We start from the raw sequence: 23,687 nt of genomic DNA, 5'->3' as shown, positions 1-23,687 counted from the left end.
GTGCGGGACAAGCCTTCTGTCACCTCACCCGGTTGCTTGATTCCTCCCTCCTAATAGGCTGATCTCCAGCTGTTGTCTTCAGGTGATTGATACATTATGGAAATAAGCTAAGAGTTTGGGGTTTCATGGGAGCCGGCAGTCCAAATTGCATTTTTCATAGTCCTAGTGACACCCCATTATGGATTTGCCAGCTGGCTAGCCCCCAGAACAAATTCACTGAGAATAAATGAATTTAACTTGCCATTATATTTATGTGGTGCAGATACCCAGAATATGTTCTAATGGAGCCTCTTCTGCCCCACCCCCTCCTCCTTTTCTCTCTCTGCTTGTTCAATTTTTTTCCTTTATCTTGCCTCTGATGTCTCTCTTTGTTCCGCAGTTTTCTACGGTATTAAATGACAATTCAAGATGATGAACACCGTTGAGGTTTCTTTCGCAGTGGCAATGCTGTTACAGGTCAGCACTGGGGTCTCAGTGAATGTTTTCCTTCTCCTCTTTTATACCCACACTGTCTCCACCAGCCACAAGCCCAGCTCCTCAGACCTAATACTCTCCCACCTTGCATTGTCCAACACCATCATTCTTCTCACTGTTGGAATCCCAGAGACCATGTCAGCCTGGGGACAGAATAATTTCCTAAACAGTATTGGATGCAAAACTCTCATCTACCTTTATCGAGTGGCCCGGGGACTGGCCATCTGCACCACCTGCCTCCTGAGCGTCTTCCAGGCCGTCACCCTCAGTCCCGGCACCTCCCGCTGGGCAGGAACCAAAGTCAAATTACCCAAATGCATCATCCCCTCCTGCCTCCTCTCCTGGATCCTCAATCTGCTAATAGAAATTAATACAGCACTAAACTTCACAGGTCCCCAGAACAGTAGCGGCATTCGATATCCCCTAGATCTCAAATATTGCTCCCGAGTCAGTGTCAGCGCAAAAACCAACCAGGTTGTTGCAGTTGTGCTTTCCACCAGGGATCTGCTGTTCGTGGGGCTCATGACTGTGACCAGCAGCTACATGGTGTTTATCCTGTTCAGACACCACCAGCGGGTCCAGCACCTTCACGGTCCTGGCCACTCCCCCAGGGTGATGCCCGAGGTCAGAGCGGCCAAGAGGGTTGTTGCCCTGGTGACGTTCTATGTCATCCTCTATGGACGACAGTCAATCATGCTGAGTTTTATACTGAACATGAAAGAAAATTCCCCTCTGCTGGTAAATACCCACATGGTGCTGTCATTCACCTTCTCGGCCATCAGTCCATTCCTGGTGATTCACAGTGACCGGAGGATGAGGACATTCTGGAAAAAGGAATCTCCTCTTTCCAGTACCGATCCTTCTTAGCGTATCAGAGAAGTCACCTGTCTTCACACCAGTTCTCTCTAGGGTAAGGTGACCAGAAGCTCTGAAAAGGTGAGCACTGTGTTGATTTAGGGGTTCTGTGTCCATGGTAATTATTAAGCATTTAATTTGTGCACAGCAGCAGGCTGAGAACGAAGGAGAGTATAGTTGGTAGACATAATCCCTGACCTCAAAGAATTTGTCATATTCCAGTGAGGGAGGGAGGCGATGGCTGTGACTCTTATGCCTCCCATAGATCAGAAGGAGAATCCTGCCCTCCCCTAAAAAGCTTCCCTTCCACCAAGGCACCCTTTCCCTACCCAGTTCCGCCCTCACTCTGCTCTCCGCTAGAGCACAATTCCTTGAGCACATTCCGATAAACAGTAGCAGGTGGCTAGCAGGGAGAGAGCGCTTGACCCTGTTACACAAAACCAGTCCCACTCTGGAGAATGCCTGGAACTCCCTCCCCAACCATTTTTGCCAGACCACCACTCTCTCCACCTTTGAAGTATTATTAAAATCACATCTCCTCCAAGATGCCTTCCCCAATTAAAACCTCTTTTCCCTGACTCTCCCTTCTGTGCCACCTATACACTAGGTTCTGTTTTCTTTGGACATTTGATTTTTGCCCCACTGCCAATCCTACAGCATTTATGTACATATCTTTATATGTATTATAAATTATTTATATTAGTGTCTGTCTTCTCCTCTAAACTGTAAGCCTGTTATGGGCTGTGAACTTGTCTGCTAATTCTGTTGTGTTATACTCTCCCAAGCACTTAATGCAGTGTTCTGCAGTTCTCAATAAATACCATGGATGGATTCACTGACTGACTGAGAATCACCAAATCTGTCAACCAAAGGATGTTGTGGGCTGTGAATGGACCAGATGTTTGAAAGGGGCAGAGGTTTGAAATGGACAATTTGTGGGAAATAACCACTCTTGAACCTTCCCAGGAGAGAAGCAGGAGAGTGCAGCCCTTGTTTAGCTTTTTCCTGTTTCCTTTCTCATATTCTAGAGGCATGTCACTCCTTAGGTGAGGGGAGGAGAAAACGATACCCTGGATGAAGAATGAAAGGTGAAGGAAGAAGAGGTGGGGAGTGATCCTATTTCACATGGAGAAAAAGACAGTAATAGGAGGGTAGGAGGGAGCAGGGAAGATGTGGGGGACAGACAAGGTGGGATCCTTGATAGATGATACTTGATATTCTCTAGTACTTCCAACTGGGATGGGATCCAAGTCATAGATGTAGAAGAAAAAGAGTCAGCGACTCAGCTGGGAGATGCGTGGAAATGCCCAGTCCATGCCTTGCCTGCTCTTTAAGTCTTTTTGCTGCTAGAGTATATCTGCTTCAACTAAGCCATTTTCTTTTTTCTTTTTTTGCTCAGTTCCCACTTTCCTCACAATCACCACTGGCCCTAAAACTCCTTTAATTGCCTCTGACCTCCCTTCCTCCTCTCTCGCCCCGCTCCAGTCTATTCTTCACTCCGCTGCCCGGCTCATCTTCCTGCAGAAACGATCTGGGCATGTCACTCCCCTTCTTAAACAACTCCAGTGGTTGCCTATCAACCTCCGCTCCAAACAAAAACTCCTCACTCTAGGCTTCAAGGCTCTACATCACCTTGCCCCTTCCTACCTCTCCTCCCTTCTCTCTTTCTACCATCCACCCCACATGCTCCGCTCCTCTGCCGCCCACCTTCTCACCGTCCCTCGGTCTCGCCTATCCCGCCGTCGACCCCTGGGCCACGTCCTCCCGCGGTCCTGGAATGCCCTCCCTCCTCACCTCCGCCAAACTGATTCTCTTCCCCTCTTCAAAACCCTACTTAAAACTCACCTCCTCCAAGAGGCCTTCCCAGACTGAGCTCCTCTTCTCCCTCTACTCCCTCTGCCACCCCCCTTTACCTCTCTGCAGCTAAACCCTCTTTTTCCCCTTTTCCCTCTGCTCCTCCACCTCTCCCTTCCCATCCCCACAGCACTGTACTCGTCCGCTCAACTGTATATAGTTCCATTACCCTATTTATTTTGTTAATGAATTGTACATCGCCTTGATTCTATTTAGTTGCCATTGTTTTTACAAGATGTTCTTCCCCTTGACTCTATTTATTGCCATTGTTCTTGTCTGTCCATCTCCCCCTGTAAGCCTGTTAGACTGTACGCCCGTCAAACGTCAGGGACTGTCTCTATCTGTTGCCGACTTGTTCATTCCAAGCGCTTAGTACAGTGCTCTGCACATAGTAAGCGCTCAATAAATACTATTGAATGAATGAATGAATGTTCTGATCGCACATCAGATGTACCAAACCTTAAACCCACCTAATAATTTTGGATTTTGTTAAGAACATACTCTTTGCCAAGCACTGTACTAAGCACTGGGATAGATGCAGAGAAGCAGCATCGCTTAGTGGAAAGAACACGGGCTTGGGAGTCAGAGGATGTGGGTTCTAATCCCAGCTCTGCCACTTGTCTGCTGTGTGACCTTGGGCTAACCACATAACCTCTCAATGCCTCAGTTATCACAACTGTAAATGGGGATTAAGACTGTGAGCCCAAAATGGGACAACCTGATTACCCAAATAACAAGAACAAGTAACCCCAAACAGTGCTTGGCACATAGTAAGTGCTTAACAAATACCATATTAATAATTATTATTATACAAGATAGGTACAAGAAACAGTCCCTGTCCCACATGGGACTTACAGTTTAAGTAGTAGAGAGAGCCAGTATTTAAATTCCATTTTACAGATGAGGAAATTGAGGAACAGAGCAGTTCAATGACTTGCCCAAGATCACCCAGCAGGCAAAGGATGAAGCCAAGATTAGAAGCCAGGTCCCCTGACTTTCAGAGCCTTGCGATTTCCACTATACCACACTGCTTCTCCCAACCACCTCTGCCAAATTGGCACGGAACCTCAAATGTTGACCACCCCTACAAAAGTGTTCATGCTACCTGCCCAATCTCCCTCTGCTGGGACCTGAGGCAGGAGGTGGGGGGAGGGGAAGAGCTAGGAGAAAGAAATGGAAGAGGCGGGGTGGGTGGGGAGGTAGGAGGTAGTCCTCTGATGGTGGCAGTGATTGTCATAGCAACAGGAGCAGCTAATCATTCATTCATCCATGTATTCATTCATTTGTCAGAGTGGACCTTGCCCTTCACCTGACCCATACCCTGGAATCAAGAAAATGAATAGAAGGAGACCCAGAATTTAGCCTTGAGAGACTCTCACTGTCAGAGGGTGGGAGGCAGAAGAGGAGCCCGCAAAAGAGATTGAGAAGGAGCGGTCAAAGAGATAGGAGGAGAACCAAGAGAGGACAAGTGTCAGTGAAGCTAAGGTTGGAAAATGTGTCAAGGAGAAGGGGGGTGGTCTTTGATGTCAAAGGCACCTGAGAGTTCTAGAAGGATTAGGATGACACAGAGAGGGTCATTATTATTATTATCATTACCATTATATAGCATCACTTAGGTCAGCAACATAATGTTCCAAGTTAACATTGCAAACACATCTGTTTGCACCACAATCCCTGGACCTCTACAAAGGTAGTTGAAATCTCTGTCCTGCAAGGGGCCTGGGGGAGGGAAAGGGAGGAGGGGGATTTTTGTTTTTTCTTCTAATAGTATTTGTTAAGAACTTACAATGTGCCAGCCACTGTATTAAGTGCTGGGGTAGATACAAAATAATAAGGTCTGACACAGCCGCTGTCCCACTTGGGGCTCACAGTTTAAGTAGTCAGTCTCATACTGAAAGAGACTTCTCTTTGTTCCGCTGGTCTCTCTGGCTCTTACCTCGTCTCCTCACTCCCACTCCTCTCCAAACTTCTTCAGTGGTCCCACGTCATCTGCCATGGGGAAGCAGCATGGTGTAGGGAGACAGCATGGGCATGCGAGTCAGGTCATAAATTCTAATTTACCATTAATGTAACCTAGTATAAAGAGCACGGATGTGGGAGTCAGAAGACCTAGGTTCTAATCCCAACTCCACCATTTGCCTGCTGTGAGACCCTAAGCAAGACACCTAACTTCTCTGTGCCTTAGCTTCCTCATCTGTGAAATGGGAACTTAATACGGATTCTTTCTCCTTACTTAGACTGTAGATTTTGAGCCAGGTGTGGGACAGGGCTCAGTAAAGTGCTTGGAAACACAGTGAACATTTACCAAAAACCGCCATTATCAGAACTGACTCTTTCCCACCTGATTCGTGAAGAGAGCTGAGCAGTGGCCAGGAGGCAGGGGATCAGCAAGGAAGTAGGGATTACCATCCTGGCCATAGTCAGCAGCCCTGTCCCAAGTGGCTGAGGAGTAGCTGTGGAGGGCCGTCTGGCTATGCGTGACCCTGGAGTGTGAAAGTTAATCAGGCACTAGAGAAACTGGCTTAGCTCATGACAGAAATGGAGATGGACGAAAGTTCAGATGCACCTGAGATTTCTGGCATATGGCACTGATGGATTCCTGTCTTTCTAAAGCAATAAGGAGAACAAGCTCTGGGGTCACCTGCTCCCACATGGAGGTAAGAAAGGAGCCTGGACATTTCCAGATGCATGGAGTGTCTGTGTGGATTAGTGTTCAGTGATTCAGTCACTCACATGCACACTAATCACCTCCTGTGGGATGGGAGCGATGAGAAAGGCAGCTGATAAATGGTACCTCAGTCTTGTTCCTACAGAGACAGACTTCCTGTGAGCAGGGATTGTGTCGGTTTAGCACTTAGTACAGTGCTCTGCACACAGTAAGTGCTCAAAAAATACGATTGACTGACTTTCCACCCAGGTTTCAGAACCAACAGAAACAGGTGAGTTGGGGAAAGCCATCTTTCTGTCCAGGGGAATTCTAAGCTGGGAGTTGCTGTCCAATTGGACAATACTGCATCCTAGAACTCCAGGATGAATCCCATAGCTGGCCACTTGTAAAAAGAACTACTACCTCCCAGGAATCTTACAAAGTCTTTTTTCTCAGGGCTTTTGGAATACTGGCCTTTAGGGATTAGCTGGATTACCTTTTGTCTGAGGTTTCAGAAAATAATTGAATTAAGTCTTGATATGAGAAGGCTAAATACCTGTATTACCCAGTGACTCCCAGTTGGGAGATGGGGGTAAGGGGGGAAGAGTGGTCTGTCAGATATGAAGGGGGAGGGAGTTCCAGGAAATGGGGAGGATGTGAGCAAGAAGCCAGTAGCAGGTGAGATGAGAAAGAGGCCCAAGGAGCAGATTAACTGGAGAGGAACAAAGTGTGCGAGCTGTAGTGTGAAAAGGTATTGGAAGAGGAGGGGGGAGAGTGCTGATTGAATGCCTTAAAGCCAAGAGTTAGTAGTTTCTTCTTTGTGAGAAAACAATGGGCAACCACTGGAGGTTTTCAAGGAAGGGGGTGATAGATGCAGTTATGACACTGCAGAAAATCATCTGGGCTGTACAGTGAAGTTTGGACTGGCGAGTGGAGAAGCTAGAGGCAAGAAGGTCAACAAGCAGGTTCATGCAAACGAGAAGATGACAAGGGTTTGGAACAGTGAGTTGGCCTCCTGGATAATAATAATAACTATGGTATTTGAAAGGGCTTGCTATGTGCCAACCATTGTACTAATCTCTAGGAGGTTATTCAAAATAATCAGACCCAGTCCCTGTCCCACAGAGCCCTCACAGTCTAAGAGGGAGGGAGGCCAGGTGTTGAAATCCCATTTTACATAAAAAGAAAGTGAGACCTAGAGAAGTTAAGTGACCTATTCAAGATCCCAGCAGATAGTGATGGAATCGGGATTAGAAAGGATAGTTCCACCTCGGAGTGGAGGTGCTGAATGATCCCAGGGTGGGGAGAAATGTCTCCTTAACTCAGTCTCAGGAACTGATGCCTTGGTCAATAATGGGTAATCAGAGGGTAAAGGTGGGGACAGTAGGAGAAGAAAAGGATGTTGAAGAGGGCAAGCATCCCAGAGTTCTTGCAATTATCTTTAGAGCCAATATTGGAAGCAGAGCACTAGGCTGATGGCCTGCTGTTCTAGCCCAGGGTGGCACTGTTGGTTTTTTTTTAGATGTGATATCAGTAGCACTTGGATCCTGGGGAGAATGGTGGTCTGTTGATATGAAGTGGAGGGGAGACTCAACCAGATGGAAGGCAAAGACAAAGAGTCAGCAGTGAGATAGATGACATCGAGGTACAGTGAGTAGGTTGCTGTAAGAGGAGAAAAATGTGTGGACTGGGTTGTAGAAGACCAGTGAGGTAAGATGGGAGAGGAAAAGCTGATTGTTTTAAAACTGATAATAAGGAGTTTCTGTTTGATAGGGAGCTGGATGGGTAACTACTGGAGGGTTTTGAGGATTATAGAGACATACACTGAAAGTTTTCATGGAAAAATGACCCAGGCAGTTGAATGAAGTAGGGGCCAGAGGCGGGAGAAAGAGGCTGGAGGGAGGTCAGTGTGGGGTCTGATAGAGTAATTAAGGTGGGGTGTGATATATCGTTGGATCAGCAGGGTAGCATTTTGGATGGAGAAGAACTGATTGATTCTAGAGATGTTGTGATGTCAGAATTAATAAGATTTTGGTGTCAGATTGAATATGTAGGTCAAATGAGAGAGACAAGTCAAAAATAAAGTCAAGGTTATGGACCTGTGAGACAGGAAAAATGGTTGTATTCCTTTCATTGATGGAAAAGTCAAGGGGAGAACAGGGTGGAAAGATGAGGAATTCTGTTTTGAACATGTTACTTTTGAGGTGTCAGTGGCTCACCCAAGTAGAGATATTCTGAAGACAGGAGAAAATGCAGGACTGCAGAGAAGGAGAGCCATCAGGGAGATGTAGATTTGGGAATCCTCTGCATAGAGATGGGAGTTGAAGCCATGAGAGTGAATGAATTTTCCAAGGGAGTGGATGTAGATAGAGAATAGAAGGGGACCCAGAACTGAGTCTTGAAGGATTCCCACAGTTAAGCATGAGAGGCAGAGGAGGAACCTGTGAAAGAAACTAAGAATGAACAGGCAGAGAGAGAGGACAATAACTAAGAGAGGACATGTCAGTGAAGCCAAGGTTAGAGGATTTGTGGATAATTTGTCCTCAGTAGTGAAAGTAACTGAAAGATGGCAGATAACTAGGATGGAGTAGAAGCTTTTGGATTTGGCAAGAAGGAGATAATTGGTAACCTTAGGGAGGTCCCGTAGAGATATTCCATACAGATAGGGAATATATTCCATAGAAGTATATTCCATAGGGAGTATAATCCACAGAGATAAGGAGGCAAAAGCCAAATTGCAGGGGGTCAAGAAGAGAACTGGAGGAGAGGAAGTGGAGGCAGCAGGTTTAGACAACTCACTCAAGGAGTATGGCAAAGAATGATAGGAGGAAGATGGGGGTGATAACTGGAGGGAACTGCGGGGGGGTTACGAGTGGATTGAAAGTAGTGGGGAAAGAGCCATTGGAAAGTGAATGGCTGAAGATCATGATCAGGGAGGAAAGAAAGGAGGGGTCAAGTGTTTTGGTTAAGGTGATAGAGGATGGGGTCAGAGTTCAGGTGGATGGACTACAGTTTGAGAGGAGGCAGAAGAGCTTTTGAGATGCTACTTGGAAAAATGGGAGAGTCAAGGAGACGACAGGAGGAGAAAAGGCCTGGAGAGGAGAAGGGCAGAAGTTTAGGAAATTACATCTTAATTGAGATGAGAAAGGAGTTAAATATCTGAAGCAGATGGCCAAGCAATGGGCGTAGTCAGTATCATTGGAGAAATAGAGAGGGTAGAGCTAATCAGGCTGAGGTTGAATTTTGGTTGGCTGAGGTCAGCCTGGTGTCTGGATTTCCACTTGCAGCACTCTGCAGCATGAACACAGGAGTGGAGGAAGCATACTGTAGCAGTAATCCAGGACTGTGAGGTAATGGTATGAAATTGGAGGAGGGAAAGGGGAGCATATCGGTTGAGTTCAGTAGGGAAGGAGGAATTGAGGACATGAATCTGAATGCCAAGAGCATGGCTCAGTGGAAAAAGCCCGGGCTTGGGAGTCAGAGGTCATGGGTTAGAATCCTGACTCTGCCACTTGTCAGCTGTGTGACTGTGGGCAAGTCACTTAACTTCTCTGTGCCTCAGTTACCTCTTCTGTAAAATGAGGATTAAAACTGTGAGCCTCACGTGGGACAACCTGATTACCGTGTATCTACCCCAGCGCTTAGAACAGTGCTCTGCACATAGTAAGTACTTAACAAATACCAACATTATTATTATTATTACTCTATTTTATTAATGATGTGTATATATCTATGATTCTATTTATCTATTTTGATGGTATTGATGCCTGTCTACTTGTTTTGTTTTGTTGTCTTCTAGACTCCAAGCCCATTGTTGGGTAGGGATTGTCTCTATCTGTTGCTGAATTGTACTTTCCAGGTGCTTAGTACAGTGCTCTGCACACAGTAAGTGCTCAATAAGTACAATTGAATGAATGAATATGGGGACCAAATGGGCAATGATGACTTTAGAAAGATTGTAGGTCTCAGGGGGAACAGGACAGATTTTCAGAGTGAGTATGGGAGAGAAGGCAGGTGAGGATATTCTAGTTAGAATAATTTCACATCAGTGAGAATAGAGATTATATAGTGGCTAGAGATAATAAGAGAAGCAGCGTAGCTCAGTGGAAAGGGCATGGGCTTGGGAGTCAGAGATCATGGGTTCAAATCCCGGCTCTGCCACTTGTCAGCTGTGTGACTGTGGGCAAGTCACTTAACTTCTCTGTGCCTCATCTATAAAATGGGGATTAAGATTGTGAGCCTCATGTGGAACAACCTGATTACCCTGTATCTACCCCAGTGCTTAGAACAGTGCTCTGCACATAGTAAGCACTTAAATACCAATATTATTATTATTATAAGATCAAATGCATTTAAATTGGCAAGTGGGTAAAGTGTGGAGGAGCAGGAGAGGAGCCGAGGAGTGAGTGGAAGTGGGAAGTAGAAAGGTTGGGAGGAACATCCACGTGGATATTGAAGTCCCCAACTAGGCAGTTGGATTAGTATATGGTAGCAGTAGAGACAGATTCTTGTCTTAGGGGAGATTGCAATCCTAATAGGAGATGTAGGAAAGTGATTATGACAGGACTATTAATGATCAAATGGAATATATGAATTTTTTCTATTTAGACAGCAAGTTATCTGTTGTTGCAGACGTTACGTTTCAATTAACACTCTCTCTGTCTCTTTTTCTCCTACCCCTTCCTTTTTCATTTCTACCCTTATCTTTCCTCCTCTCACAAGGATGCTTCAGAGGAGTTCTCCTCTGGTTCTAATTAAAAAATCAAGACAATGGATGCCACTCAGCTTTCCATTGGGATTGTGATGCTGTTACAGATCTGTGCTGGGGTCTTAATGAATGTCTTCCTCCTCCTGTTTTATATTCACATGTTCTCTGCCAGCCCCAAGTTCAGTTCTTCAGACTTGATCCTTGCCCACCTAGCCTTGGCCAATGTCATGATCCTTCTTACTTTTGGAATCTCAGAGACTCTGTCAGCCTGGGGACTGAGAAATTTCCTAGATAAATATGGATGTAAAATCATCTTTTACCTTTACCGTGTGGCACGGGGCCTGGCCATCTGCACCACCTGCCTCCTGAGCGTCTTCCAGGCCGTCACCATCAGTCCCGGCAACTCCCCCTGGGCCATGATCAAAGCCAAATTATCCAAGAGCATCATCCCTTCCTGTGTCCTCTTCTGGATCCTTAATCTGCTCATCGATTTTGATGTATTAATTAATATGACAAGCCCCCAGAACAGCAGCAATGTTCAAATCATGTTAGATTTCAAATATTGCTCAAAAGTCAGTATCAGTGCAGAAACCACCCTGCTCATTTCAATTGTGTTCTCCCTCCGGGATCTGTTCTTTGTGGGACTGATGAGTGTGGCCAGCGGCTACATGGTGTTTGTCCTGCACAGACACCACCGGCTGGTCCAGCACCTTCACAGGCCTGGTCATTCCCCTGGGGTGATGCCCGAGGTCACAGCGGCCAAGAGGGTCATTGCTCTGGTGACTCTTTATGTCCTCCTCTATGGGAGACAGACAATCATGCTGAGCATTTTAGTAAACCTGAAAGAAAAATCCTCTCTACTGGTGAAGAGCCACATGGTATTGTCATTCACCTTCTCTGCCATCAGTCCATTCCTGGTGATTCACAGTGACCGGAGGATGAAAATGTTCTGGAAGAGGGAATCTCCTGTATCCAATCTGGATCCCCCCTAGGGTCCCAGGGAAGCTGTCTGCTTTCCCTCAGAGTCCCACTAGGACAAGGTGGCCAGGTGTCCCAGTCGAGCGTTCTGCCCCATGTCCCAAGATGCCTAAGATAAGGCTACATAAGGATAATGGCAGTGGCCACACTGGTGATGGTAGCTGCTCCTTCTAGAGGAGAGCAATAAGGGAGTGACTGCTGTCACTAATTCAGTCTGGCCCCAGCTCAGTTCTGCCAATGGGACTTTCTCTCCTGGCCAGAGAGTCATCATCCAGCTGTGCCAGAAATTTCCAGCCTTGGCCATCCTGGAATGGCCAGTTCTGGGGCAGAGGAGTATCCATGGTAGTTACTGCAGCCTCTGCCTGGAATCTGTTAAAGGGACTCCTCAGGCAGTGTGGCCTAGTTGAAAGAGCATGAACCTGGGAGTCAGGGAACATGGTTTCTCTGCCCAACTTTGCTACTGGCCTGCTGCATGACCTTGGACAAATCACTTAATAATAATAATGATGATGGTATTTGTTAAGCACTTACTATGTGCAAAGCACTGTTCTAAGCACTGGGGAGGATACAAGGTGATCAGGTTGTCCCACGTGGGGCTCGCAGTCTTCATCCCCATTTTACAGATGGGGTAACTGAGGCACAGAGAAGTGAAGTGACTTGCCCAAAGTCACACAGCTGACAAGTGATGGAGCCGGAATTTGAACCCATGACTTCTGACTCCCAAGCCCGGGCTCTTTCCACTGAGCCATTAACTTCTTTGTCCCTCAGTTTCCTCATTTGTAAAATGGGTATGAAATACCTATTGTCCTTTCCTCTTAGTCACGACCCCTCCCCCTTTCCCCCCTCACCATGTAAGACAAGGAATGTGTCTGACCTGATTAATTGGTGCTAATACCGTGCTGGCATAGAATAAGCTGTAAGCCTGTCAAAGGGCAGGGACTGTCTCTGTTACCGATTTGTACATTCCAAGCACTTAGTACAGTGCTCTGCACAAAGTAAGTGCTCAATAAATACTATTGAATGAATAAGCACTTAGCCAATCCCACATTTATTTTTATCATAGTGCCCCAGCCTGAATCCTGCTCCATGGCTCTAAGTTGGACCCAAGATGGCCTTACCCAGAAAGACAGAGTGCAGCAATGAGATGAATTATATTGTGGTTGCCAGCATCACTACTATCTCCCTATGAGCCATTTACCTCTCCTGCCCCCCTTGCCCACTGGCCCCACCTGCCTTTAAACCTCTCTTCCCAGGGCTCCCCTGGGCCTGCACCCTATACTGCCAACCCATCTCTGTGTCTGCTTTGAGCCCTGGCCAAACAGGAAGCCCCAAATCTGCTCCTTTTGCTCTCATTCTAACCTTCTCCCACTCTCCTCGGTCCTCTGGCCCCCTGTCTCCATGCCATGCGATTCCTTTCCAGGACCCTCAACCTTGGGGAGGATAGACAGGGTGAAGGTGACCCCAGCAGGTGGGGCAGAGAGATGCTGTAGGGGCAGAAATTTAAAGGAGGGGCTGGAAGAGCCAAATAATAACAATGAACACGGCAGGGACAACCTCAGATAACAAGGAAGGAAAGTGGGAGAATCGGGGATACCACGTTTCCTTCACTCCCAAGATGGCTACAGGTTGGGACATTCAAGATGGAACCTGTATCAGTCCTCCTTATCAAGATGGCCACCGTGCAAGCAAGGTCAACTCCAGCCCCTCCCTCTACATATACATGGCAGTCATCTTTAGTTACACTTTTACACGGCTACTCCACTTTTCCACCCTCATAAATACGGGAGTCTTTTAAAAAGGTTGACTTTTTATTTATTTAAAGACTAGAGGGCATCTCCTTCCCTCCATCCCCATCCCATCCTACTTCCAGGCCCAGAAGTGGCCCAGATCTTCTCTTTGCCTGGGGTTTGGTGGTCAGGTGGCCCAGGGTGGGGGCCCGGGATGGTGTTGGAGGGCAGTCCCAGGATTCACACAGGGGTAGATGAGCCACTCTGAGCCTGGGACTGAGGGCAGGAGAAGACAGGATTGGAAAGGGGAAATAGTTGGCTGAGAGGATGTTTTCCCCGACTCAGGCAGGGGATCCTGAAACCCAAGGCTGGCGGGGGGTACCCGTGGGGTGGGGTTAAGAGCAGCTCCTCATACTTGGGAACAAGAAGCAGGCCCTTGTTCCTGAGTGGGATAGAGCTCACTGAGAACTCCTCTCTGAACTGTTGACAGGATTGTGTCTTTCATGTGGCCCCTTGGATAGGTGTCAAAAGTTCCCATTTCCACCCCTGTTTGTGGCATGGCTGTGGGGAGGATGGATGGGGTGGAATTGCCAATGCAATTTCCCCTTCTGGTATTTTTTTTTCCAATGGTAGTTGTTAAGCGCTTATTCTGGGCCAGGCATGGTACTAGGAGATGGAGCAGTTACAAGTTAATTAGGTTGGACACCGTCCCCATCCCACATGGGGCTCACGATCAATCCTCATTTTACAAATGAGGCAACTTAGGCCCACAGAAGTGAAGTGTCTTCCCCAAGGTCACACAGCAAACAAGTGGGAGAGCTGGGATTAGAACCCAGGTCCTTCTGACTTCCAGGCCTAGGCTCTCTCCATTATGCCACACTTCTTTTCTACTTATGGATATTTATTGAGCCTTCATATTGTATGCGGAGCACGGTACCGAGCATGTTGTTGGGTAGGGATTGTCTCTATCTGTTGCCGAATTGTACTTCCCAAGCGCTTAGTACAGTGCTCTGCACACTGTAAGCACTCAATAAATACGATTGATTGAATGAATGAATACCTTGTCAAACAGGTGCAAGGTCATGGTGCCCTGCCCTCAGGGGGCTCGCAGTGTGAGACGGGGCAGAGTGGAAGTAGCCCAACCCTCTGGGGGAGCTTACAGAATTAGCAGATGCCTTCGCTGCCCGTAAAGAAATAACAGTCTAGGGCAATATCTGCCAATTTTTTTTCACAAAGCACCTTCCCCATCTAGGAGCTGTTTTTCAGCAGCTCCTTTGGCTTTTTCATTCATTTAGTCAATTATATTCACTGAGTGCTTACTGTGTGCAAAGCACTCTACTAAGCACTTGGGAGAGTACAATATAACAATAACCAGACATTCCCTGCCTACAGTGAACTGGCAGACTAGAGGGGGGACAGACATCAATATAAACAGCTAACATTAAAATACAGATTTGGTAATTTTATAAATTACAAATATTTTCAAGCTAGCTTGCACAAGTTCATCTCCTTTTTCATCTTACGGTATAACTCTAAATCACATTTACAACCTGGGCTTTAAAACTTTGTTGTGGATTTGGTGTTGTGTGTGCTTCAGTCACTTCTTCAGATTCAGTAGAACTTAATAATAATAATATTTATTAAACCCTTACTATGTACCGGGCACTGTAGTAAACGCTGGGGTAGATACAAGCAAATCAGATTAGACAGAGTTCCTATCCCACATGGAGCTCACAGTCTTAATCTCCATTTTACAGATGAGGTAACTGAGGCCCAGAGAAGTGAAATGATTTGCCCAAGGTCACACAGCAATCAAGTGGTGGAACCAGAATTAGAACTCAGCTCTTTCTGTCATCTGGGCCCGGGCTCTATCCACGAGGCCATACTGCTTCTCCATCAGAAGACACAGCCCCTCCCCTCATAGAGCTTATAGTATAAGCACATGGAGAAAAGTCAAGGCAGATTGCACATTTACAGTCAATTAATCACATTTATTGAGCACTTACTGTGTGCAGAGCACTGTACTGAGCACTTGGGAAAGTACAATATAACACTAATAGATATTCCCTGCCAGCAATGAGTCTACAGTCTAGATCGGGACAGTCTAGACAGGGAGATGGACCAGACACTGTACCGGGTCTTGAACTAGTGAAAGCAGGAGTCACACAGATATAGACAGACAGTGATCATGTACCACTTCAAGTACAACCCACATTCATTCATTCAATCATATTTAATAATGTTGGTATTTGTTAAGCGCTTACTATGTGCAGAGCACTGTTCTAAGCGCTGGGGAAGATACAGGGTCATCAGGTTGTCCACATGAGGCTCACAGTTAATCCCCATTTTACAGATGAGGTAACTGAGGCACAGAGAAGTGAAGTGACTTGCCCACTGTCACACAGCTGACAAGTGGCGGAGCCGGGATTCGAACCCATGACCTCTGACTCCCAAGCTCGGGCTCTTGCCATTGAGCCACGCTGCTTCTTTATTGAGCACTTTCTGTGTGCAATAGTAATAACAATAATGATGGTATTTGTTAAGCACTTACTATGTGCCAAGCACTGTTCGAAGTGCTGGGGAGTATACAAGGTGATCAGGTTGTCCCATGTGGGGCTCACAGCCTTAATCCCCATTTTACAGATGAGGTAACTGGGGCACAGAGAAGTTAAGTGACGCCCAAAGTCACACAGCTGACAAGCGGCGGAGCCGGTATTTGAACCCATAACCTCTGACACCCAAGCCCATGCTCTTTCCACTGAGCCACACTGCTGAGCACTGTACTACCAACTTGGAAAGTACAATTTAGCAATAAAGATAGACAATCCCTGCCCACCCCGGGCTTACAGTTTAGAAGATGTTCCATACATCATCAGTAAGGAGTCATCCATCCCAGCCCTCGAGGACACTCAACTTCAGGTCCAGCAGTCGCCCCCGAACCAAGCCCAACCTTCCTCAAGGCCAAGGACATCTGCTTCTAAAGTCATCTTCCAACCCCTCCCTATCTGCTTAGGCCCTCCACCCTCAGCCCAAACAAGAAAAGGCAGCTCTCAGGCTCCAGCCCCTCCTCCCTGAAACCCTCCCCCGAATCCGAGACCAGCAACAATATCAGAAACGTAATCTGAGCACCCAACACAATCATCGCCACCCCAACCCCTCTCCACTTTCCCTAGTGCCCCTCAACCAGGCAATGCGCAGTGTACACACACACACACACACACATCATTATCAGGGTCACAACCCATCAGTATCAAGCACCCCAACACCTCTCCCTAGTCCCCTCAACCTTCATCCCCACACTTGCCCCAACACCCACAGTTCAACAACATGTACATATAGGTCATTTCTGAAACCCTGGAATGCACACCTCCTCCAACTCCCTCTCCACCCAACCAGTCCAACCCCGATTCCCCCCCCCATTACCAAAACAATAAGCATCAACAATCCCAGCAACCCCAGTTTCAGATCCACCCTAAAAAAATGGAGGGTGTGGGTAGCTGAAGTAGTCATTGTTGTCTACTCACCAAAGCCCCAGGCAGACCACATTCTGTTTCCTTTACCACTTGCAAAATGGAGGTGGCCTAATCAGGAGCCTTATATAGGGCAGGGAAGGATCCAGCAGCCCCTAAGGCCTTAAAGGGACGGTGCTTCTTGGCCCCATGGTGTAGTGGAAAGAGCAAGAGTCTGGGAATCAGAAAGTCTTGGGTTCTAATCACAGATCTGTCACTTGTCTACTAGCTGTGTGACCTTGGGCAAATCACTTAACTTCTCTTTTCCTCAATTACCTCATCTGTGAAATGGGGATTAAGACTGTGAGCTCCTTGTGGGATTTGAACTGTGTCCAACCTGATTTGCGTGTATCCACCCCAGTGCTCAGTAGAATGCCCTGCACATAGTAAGCACTTAACAAATACCACAATTATTATTATAATCTCACTGGGCAGAGAGGTGAGGATGGGACTAGGTAGTGGATAACAGGGGTGGTAGCGGCAGCATTCTAGAAGGTTCAGAGCCTCAAAGGAAGGAGCGGAAGCTAGAGTGGAAAAGCCGCGAGTGAGAGAAGAAATCGTGGCCAAAGTTGATTTACCTGAAAGCTGGTGTTGGTATTCATACAGGTAGCTTTCCTAACTGCAGAATGGTTTGTTATTTTAATACAAGGACTAAGTGTTGGCAGTGACAATAATACTAAAATAATAATAATAATAATGTAGTGGATAGAGCACAAGCCTGGGAGTCCAAAGGACATGGGTTCTAATCCCCGCTCTGCCACTTGTCTGCTGCGTGATCTTGGGTAGGTCACTTCACTTCTCTGTGCCTCAGTTGCTTCATTTGCAAAATGAGGTTTGAGACCGTGAGCCCCTGGTGGGACAGGGACTGTGTTCAACCCAGTTGGCTTGTATCCACCCCAGTGCTTAGTGCCGTTCTTGCCACACGGTGAATGCTTATCACATCCCATAATAATCATTATTATTAATGATGATGATAGAGATGCATCATGGCCTAGTGGAAAGAGTATGAGCCTGGGAGCCAGAGAACCTGGGTTCTAATCCTGATTCCTCCACTTGTCTGCTATGTGACCTTGGGCAAGTTACTTCTGTTGCTTAGTTACCTCATCTATAAAAGGGGGTATCTATGAAAGGTGAGAGCCCCATGGGGAATAGGGATTGTGTCCAACCTGATTATCTTGAATCTACCCCAGTGCTTAGTGCCTGGCACATAGTAAGTACTTAACAAATAGTATTAAAAAAAACAAAACCCTCCAAAAAAATAAGCATGGTCTGAGGGAACAAGGTGAAATCTCTGCCTCATCACAAAGCAGAAGGCACAGCTAGCTTCTTGAGATGTTTAATGAGTCTATGCCCTTCAATCTGTGACCTTCAGACACACGGTATTCTACCCACCCCCAACCCCACAGCACTTCTGTACATATCTCTGAATTATATATTGTAAATTGCTTATTTGTTCATATTAATATCTGTCTCCCCCTCTAGAATCTGTTTATTATTGGCAGGGAACGTCTGCTAATTTGGTGGAATTGTACTCTCCCAAGCGCTTAGTACAGTACAGCATATAGGAAGTGCTCAGTAAATACAACTGATTGGTCCAGGTGTATCTGTGACCATGCACAATGCTGAGGGTGAGAGTGTCAAAGATGTTTTGGAGACCCAGGCTTGGCTTCTGGCAGGGGTGAGTTTTGCCTAGCAGCTGGACCCTGTAGGAATCAGCCATGATCCTGCCCTGTCTATTAACAGTGTCTCTGCAAGGACAATTAGCAGCAGATAATTAGGGGAGCTCCCTGGGTTAATCGAGTCCTAGGTTGGGGGCGTCAGTAAGGGGAGGTTGGGCATTTTCAGAGACGTCCCAGTTAGAGTGTCAGAGCAGATGTCAGAGCAGATTAATGCTCAGAAATTTGCTCATTCACCCACACGCTAATCGTTCCCCGAGAGAGCAGAGTGATGAGGAAAGTAACTGATAAATGCTGCCTCAGCCTTGTCTTGCCAGAGACTGACTGCCCGTGAGCTGCCCTCCCAGACATCCAGATATCAAGGGGACAGAGACGGGTAAGTAAGATAAAACCGTTTCTTTGCCAAAGGAAATGCCAATGCCCCAAGAAGCAGCATAGCCTATTAGAAAGATTTGGGGAGTCAGGAGATCTAAGTTTTAATCTTGGCTCTGCCTCTTGCCTAGTGTATGACCCTGGATAAGTTATTTAGCTTTTTTGTGCTTCAATTACCTCATCTTTAAAATAGGATTTAGATATCAATTCTCCTTTCCTCTTAGGCAACGAGCCCCATATGGGACAGGAGATGTATCTGATGGTATCCACCCCAGCATTTACCTAACAGTAAGTGCTTAGCAAATACTGCAATTATTGTTAATCGGGTTTGGGGACTGGAAGTTAATTCAATTCATTCAATTGTATTTACTGAGCCCTGGCTGTGTGCAAAACATCGTACTAAGAGCTTGGGTGAGTACACTACAATAATAATAACTGTGGAATTTGAGAAGCACTTACTATGTGCCAGACACTGTACTAAGCACTGGGGTAGATACAAGGTAGAGTCCCTGTCCCTGGGGCTTTCAATCTTAATCCTCATTTTACAGATGAGAGAAGTGAGGCACAGAGAAGTTAAAGTGACTTGCCCAAGATCACACAGCAGACAAGTAGCAGAGATGGAATTAGAACCCAGGTCCTTCTGACTCCCAAGCTCATGCTTTATCTACTAGGCCACATTGCTTCTCTACAACAGAGTTGGTAGACAGGTTCCCAGCCCACAAGATGCTTACAGTCTAGAGGAGGAGACAGGCATTAATGTGAATAAATAATTTATAATATATAACGGTGTTTGGTCTGATCATTTTGTATCTACCTCAATGCTTGGCACATAGTAAATCCTTAATACATGGTATTATTATTTTCACCATCATCATCATGTTGTGGGATCACTTTAGAAATGGTCCCAAACCCATACTAGGCCAATGTTTTTTTCCTAAAGGTTAATTTGGGAAAATATAATATTTCTCCAAATCTGTGGTCATGAACAGCTCAATCCCAATCCGAGCTCTGCCCTAGAAATTAAAATGAAGATGGATACGTAGCAGGACCCCGTATCCTCTATCAAGCCCATCCTATTCACCCTAAAATTTACAAACAAATGTTTTCCAGATCTTTCCTGTAAAATCGGTTTAAAATTATGATGATTTTATCAGTAATAACAGATTGACTGGGTACATTTTTTTCACTTCTCAATAATGTGCCATGAAGTTATGTTTATTATAGGCATATATATATAATGTATATATGTGAAAAAATGAGTTCTATGCATAGGCTTCAATTAACTTCCTCTCCTCCCTCCCCCTGTTTTCATTCTCTTTCTTCCTCCCTTTCCCTCTTTTTTCTCTTCCTATCTCTCTCCCTTTCTCTCCTCCATCCCCCCTCTCCCTTTCCCCTTCTCAATTGCTTTTTAGGAGATTTTCTCCAGTTCTAACCAGAAATTAAAGAGGATGAATGCCACCGAGATCTCTTTGGGGATTCTGTATCTGCTAAAATTCACCACTGGGGTCTCAATGAATGTCTTCCTCCTGCTGTTTTATTGCCGTGTGATCTCCACAAGTCCCAAGATCAATTCTTCAGACTTGATCCTGGCCCACCTGACCTTGGCCAACACCATAGTGCTTCTTATCCTTGGAATCCCAGAGACCCTTTCAGCTTGGGGACTGAGAAACTTCCTGGGTGATACTGGGTGTAAGATCATCATGTACCTTTTTCGAGTGGCGCGGGGCCTGGCCATCTGCACCACCTGCCTCCTGAGCGTCTTCCAGGCCGTCACCATCAGTCCCGGCACCTCCCAGTGGGCAGGAGTCAAAGCCAAATTACCCAGGTGCATCATCCCCTCCTGCGTCCTCTCCTGGATCCTCAATCTGCTTGTAGAGTTTGACACCCTGTTGAATATGACAGGCCCTCAGAGCAGCAACAGTGTTCAAATAATGCTAGATTTAAAATACTGCTCAAAAGTTAGTGACAGTTCAAAAATCCACGTGCTAATTGCAGTTGTCCGTTCCCTCCGGGATATGTTTTTTGTGGGGCTCATGATAGTGACCAGCGGCTACATGGTGTTTGTTCTGCACAGACACCACCGGCAGGTCCGGCACCTTCAGGGGCCCAGCCACCCTGCCAGGGCAATGCCCGAGGTCAGAGCGGCCAAGAGAGTAATTGTCTTCGTGACTCTCTATGTCATCCTCTACGGGCGACAGTCAATCATGCTGAGTGTTTTACTCACCCTGAAAGGTTATTCTCCTCTTCTGGTGAAGAGTCACATGGTGCTGTCATTCACCTTCTCCACCATCAGTCCGTTCCTGATAATTCACGGTGACCGGAGGATAAGAATGTTCCGGAAAAGGGAATCCCTAGTTTCTGACATGGAACCCTCATAGTGTCCTGTGGGGGAGCCTGTTCTACTGCTGAGTGCCATTTGAAGAGGGTGGCCAGATTTGGGAAGGACCAAACCTATATTGGGTTCATGCCTCCCATCCCAAAACCTTTTAGGCAGGGATATTACCGTGGTAGCAGTGGTGGGTATTGTTTCTACATTGAAAGAAGAGAGTCCATGTGGAACATGGAATATGTCTGAACTGATGATCTTCTATCTACCCCAATGCTTAATATAATGCCGGCATAGAGCAAGCACATAAAAACCAAAAAAAAAAAAGAAAAAAAGAAGGATTCTATCTACCCCTGCCACTGAGCTAAGTTCTTCCCCAACTGAGCTCTATCCTTGCCAGAAACTTCCACTGCCACCATGGAAAAGTCCACTATGGTGCAGATATGATCTTTTCTGTGCTCTGGAAGAGTATGGCCTAGTTGAAAGAGCACTGGTTTGGGAGTCAAATGAACCATGTTCTAATCTCAGCTCTGCCACTTACCTGCTGAATGAACTTGGTCAAATGACTTTTTTTTATGGTATTTGTTAAGTGTTTACTATGTGTCAAGCACTGTTATAAGTGCTGGGGTAGATTGAAGTTTATAAGTTGGACACAATCCCTGTCCCACATGGAGCTCACAGTCTAAACTGGAAGGAGGTGGATTTAATATGCATTCTACAGATGAGTTAACTGAGCCTCAGAGAAGTTAAGTGATTTGCCCAAGGTAACACAGCAAGCATTTGGAAGACCTGGGATAGGTCAGTCAGAGGATTGTATTTATTGAGTGCCTACTGTGTGCAGAGCACTTTACTAAGCACTTGGGAGGGTACAATATAACAATAGACAGACACAATCCCTGTCCATAACAAGCTTAGGTCCTCTGACTCCCGGGCCCATGCTCTTTCCTCTAGGCCTTGCTGCTTCTCTTCTCTGTGCCTCCATTTCTTCTTCTGTCAAATAGGTATTCATTTTCTCCCATATTTAGTCTGTGACCCCCAACATTGGAAAGGACTATCTCCAAGTGGGTGAACTTATATTTACACCAGTGGTCAGTAAAGTACATGGCACATAGTAAATACTAAGCAAATACCACAATTATCATCATCATCACTGCTGCCATAGCAAACACCACACGAGAAGGATTCCCCTAGTCCATGTTGGGGCAGGGACTCAGACTACTCCTTCCCCGGGCGCAGCCTGGGGCACCCTCAGCTTGTCCTGGGCAACAGTGGAAGTGGGCAGGAGTGGCTCCAGTCCTTTTTGATCTAGAAGGGTTTGATCTTTCTGCTGTTGCTGTGCAGCTATGCTCAGCTATGCTCATCTTGGAGTGGCATATGGAGTGGTCCCCTCATCCTATGAACTACTGGACCAGGAACTTGAGTGGCCAAAAGTAGGTGATCAGTAGCCCGAGACAAAGTGGACCACATGGACATCAGTCCTGGCATCAAGAGAATGAGCTAAGAGAATGAGAAGCAGCAAGGCCAAGTGGAAAGAGCACAGGGCCGGAAGTCAAAGGACCTGGGGTCTTAATCTGAGCTCCACTACTTTCCTGCTACATGAAGTCACTTAACTACTCTGTGACTCCACTTCCTCAACTCTGAAATGGGGATTGAATACCCATTCTCTCTCCCCCTTAGATTATGAACCCCATATGGGACAAGGACTGTGTCCAACCCAATTATCTTTAATATACCCCAGTGTTTAGTACAATGCTTGGCATATAGCAGACACTTAACAAATGCCTCAGTAATATATTGAGTACTCTACCATGTGAACTCATACTTGCTTTTCTAAGTAATGTTATGCAGCAGTCTTTCCTTGCTCAGCCATTCCTGGACCCTGTTGAGGTTGAGGATAATAAAATTGGTGAGGAAGAATAATGAAAGGAAAAGGTAAAATGGGATGGAGCAGTTACGGATAGCAACAAAAGTATGTGAGGGGGTTATTGCCAGGGGTAAAAGGATTGTAACCCAGGCAAGAGCTGGATGATCGAATCTGGGGACCTGCAAGAGGGTATGATCTTTAAAGAAAAATAGGTTGAGAACTAGATAAGGGCAAGATGATCTGATCATCTTCAAGAAAATCATAAAGAACACAACCTCAAAAGAACCCAATGAACCTTGGAACAATGGAGAAATACCATAATAAAGAAGCAGAAAGAAAAAGAAGACAGCTTCCCCTGCCTTCACCTCCAAAGAAGAGTTTCCAGAGGTGAAGCTGAACTAATGGTGACTTCTTTAAAGAACTGCACAAAATCCTGGATGACCCTCGGCCAAGAAACAGATCAGTACATTCGAAAAGTGCAGAAACGTCCTAGACTACCCAAGAAGTGTCATTGCGATATGGGAGACTCTCTGCTGGGGAGGAGCCAGAAAGGAGTGTGGAAGGTAGACAAGGTTAGCATGCTCCATCAACATCTGAAAGGCCTCATCTTCATTCTGCATCTTGTTCCATTCCATAACCAGGCCACTGCCTCTTGTCTCTTCCAGAAGTAAGTGACTTCACTCAGAACAGATGAGAC

General features: G+C 46.2%; 3 protein-coding genes across 3 annotated transcripts; all 3 read left to right on the top strand.

The window, feature by feature from the left end:
* Nucleotides 1-411: 411 nt before the first annotated feature.
* Nucleotides 412-1,341, top strand: ORNANAV1R3065 (vomeronasal 1 receptor ornAnaV1R3065). The gene has a single exon (NM_001253457.2). The coding sequence runs from the start codon at nt 412-414 to the stop codon at nt 1,339-1,341; it is 930 nt and encodes a 309-aa protein (NP_001240386.2).
* Nucleotides 1,342-10,600: 9,259 nt separating this feature from the next.
* ORNANAV1R3194 (vomeronasal 1 receptor ornAnaV1R3194) lies at nt 10,601-11,530 on the top strand. Its single transcript, NM_001253586.2, has one exon. It carries the CDS (start codon nt 10,601-10,603, stop codon nt 11,528-11,530), a length of 930 nt encoding a protein of 309 aa, NP_001240515.1.
* Nucleotides 11,531-20,248: 8,718 nt separating this feature from the next.
* ORNANAV1R3064 (vomeronasal 1 receptor ornAnaV1R3064) lies at nt 20,249-21,178 on the top strand. Its single transcript, NM_001253456.2, has one exon. The coding sequence runs from the start codon at nt 20,249-20,251 to the stop codon at nt 21,176-21,178; it is 930 nt and encodes a 309-aa protein (NP_001240385.1).
* The last annotated feature ends 2,509 nt before the right edge of the window (nt 21,179-23,687 follow it).

This window comes from Ornithorhynchus anatinus, chromosome X5, assembly GCF_004115215.2.
Source record: "Ornithorhynchus anatinus isolate Pmale09 chromosome X5, mOrnAna1.pri.v4, whole genome shotgun sequence".
Classification (NCBI taxonomy): domain Eukaryota; kingdom Metazoa; phylum Chordata; class Mammalia; order Monotremata; family Ornithorhynchidae; genus Ornithorhynchus; species Ornithorhynchus anatinus.
Note: the sequence above shows the minus strand (reverse complement) of the source record. Positions and strands in the feature narration are given on the sequence as shown.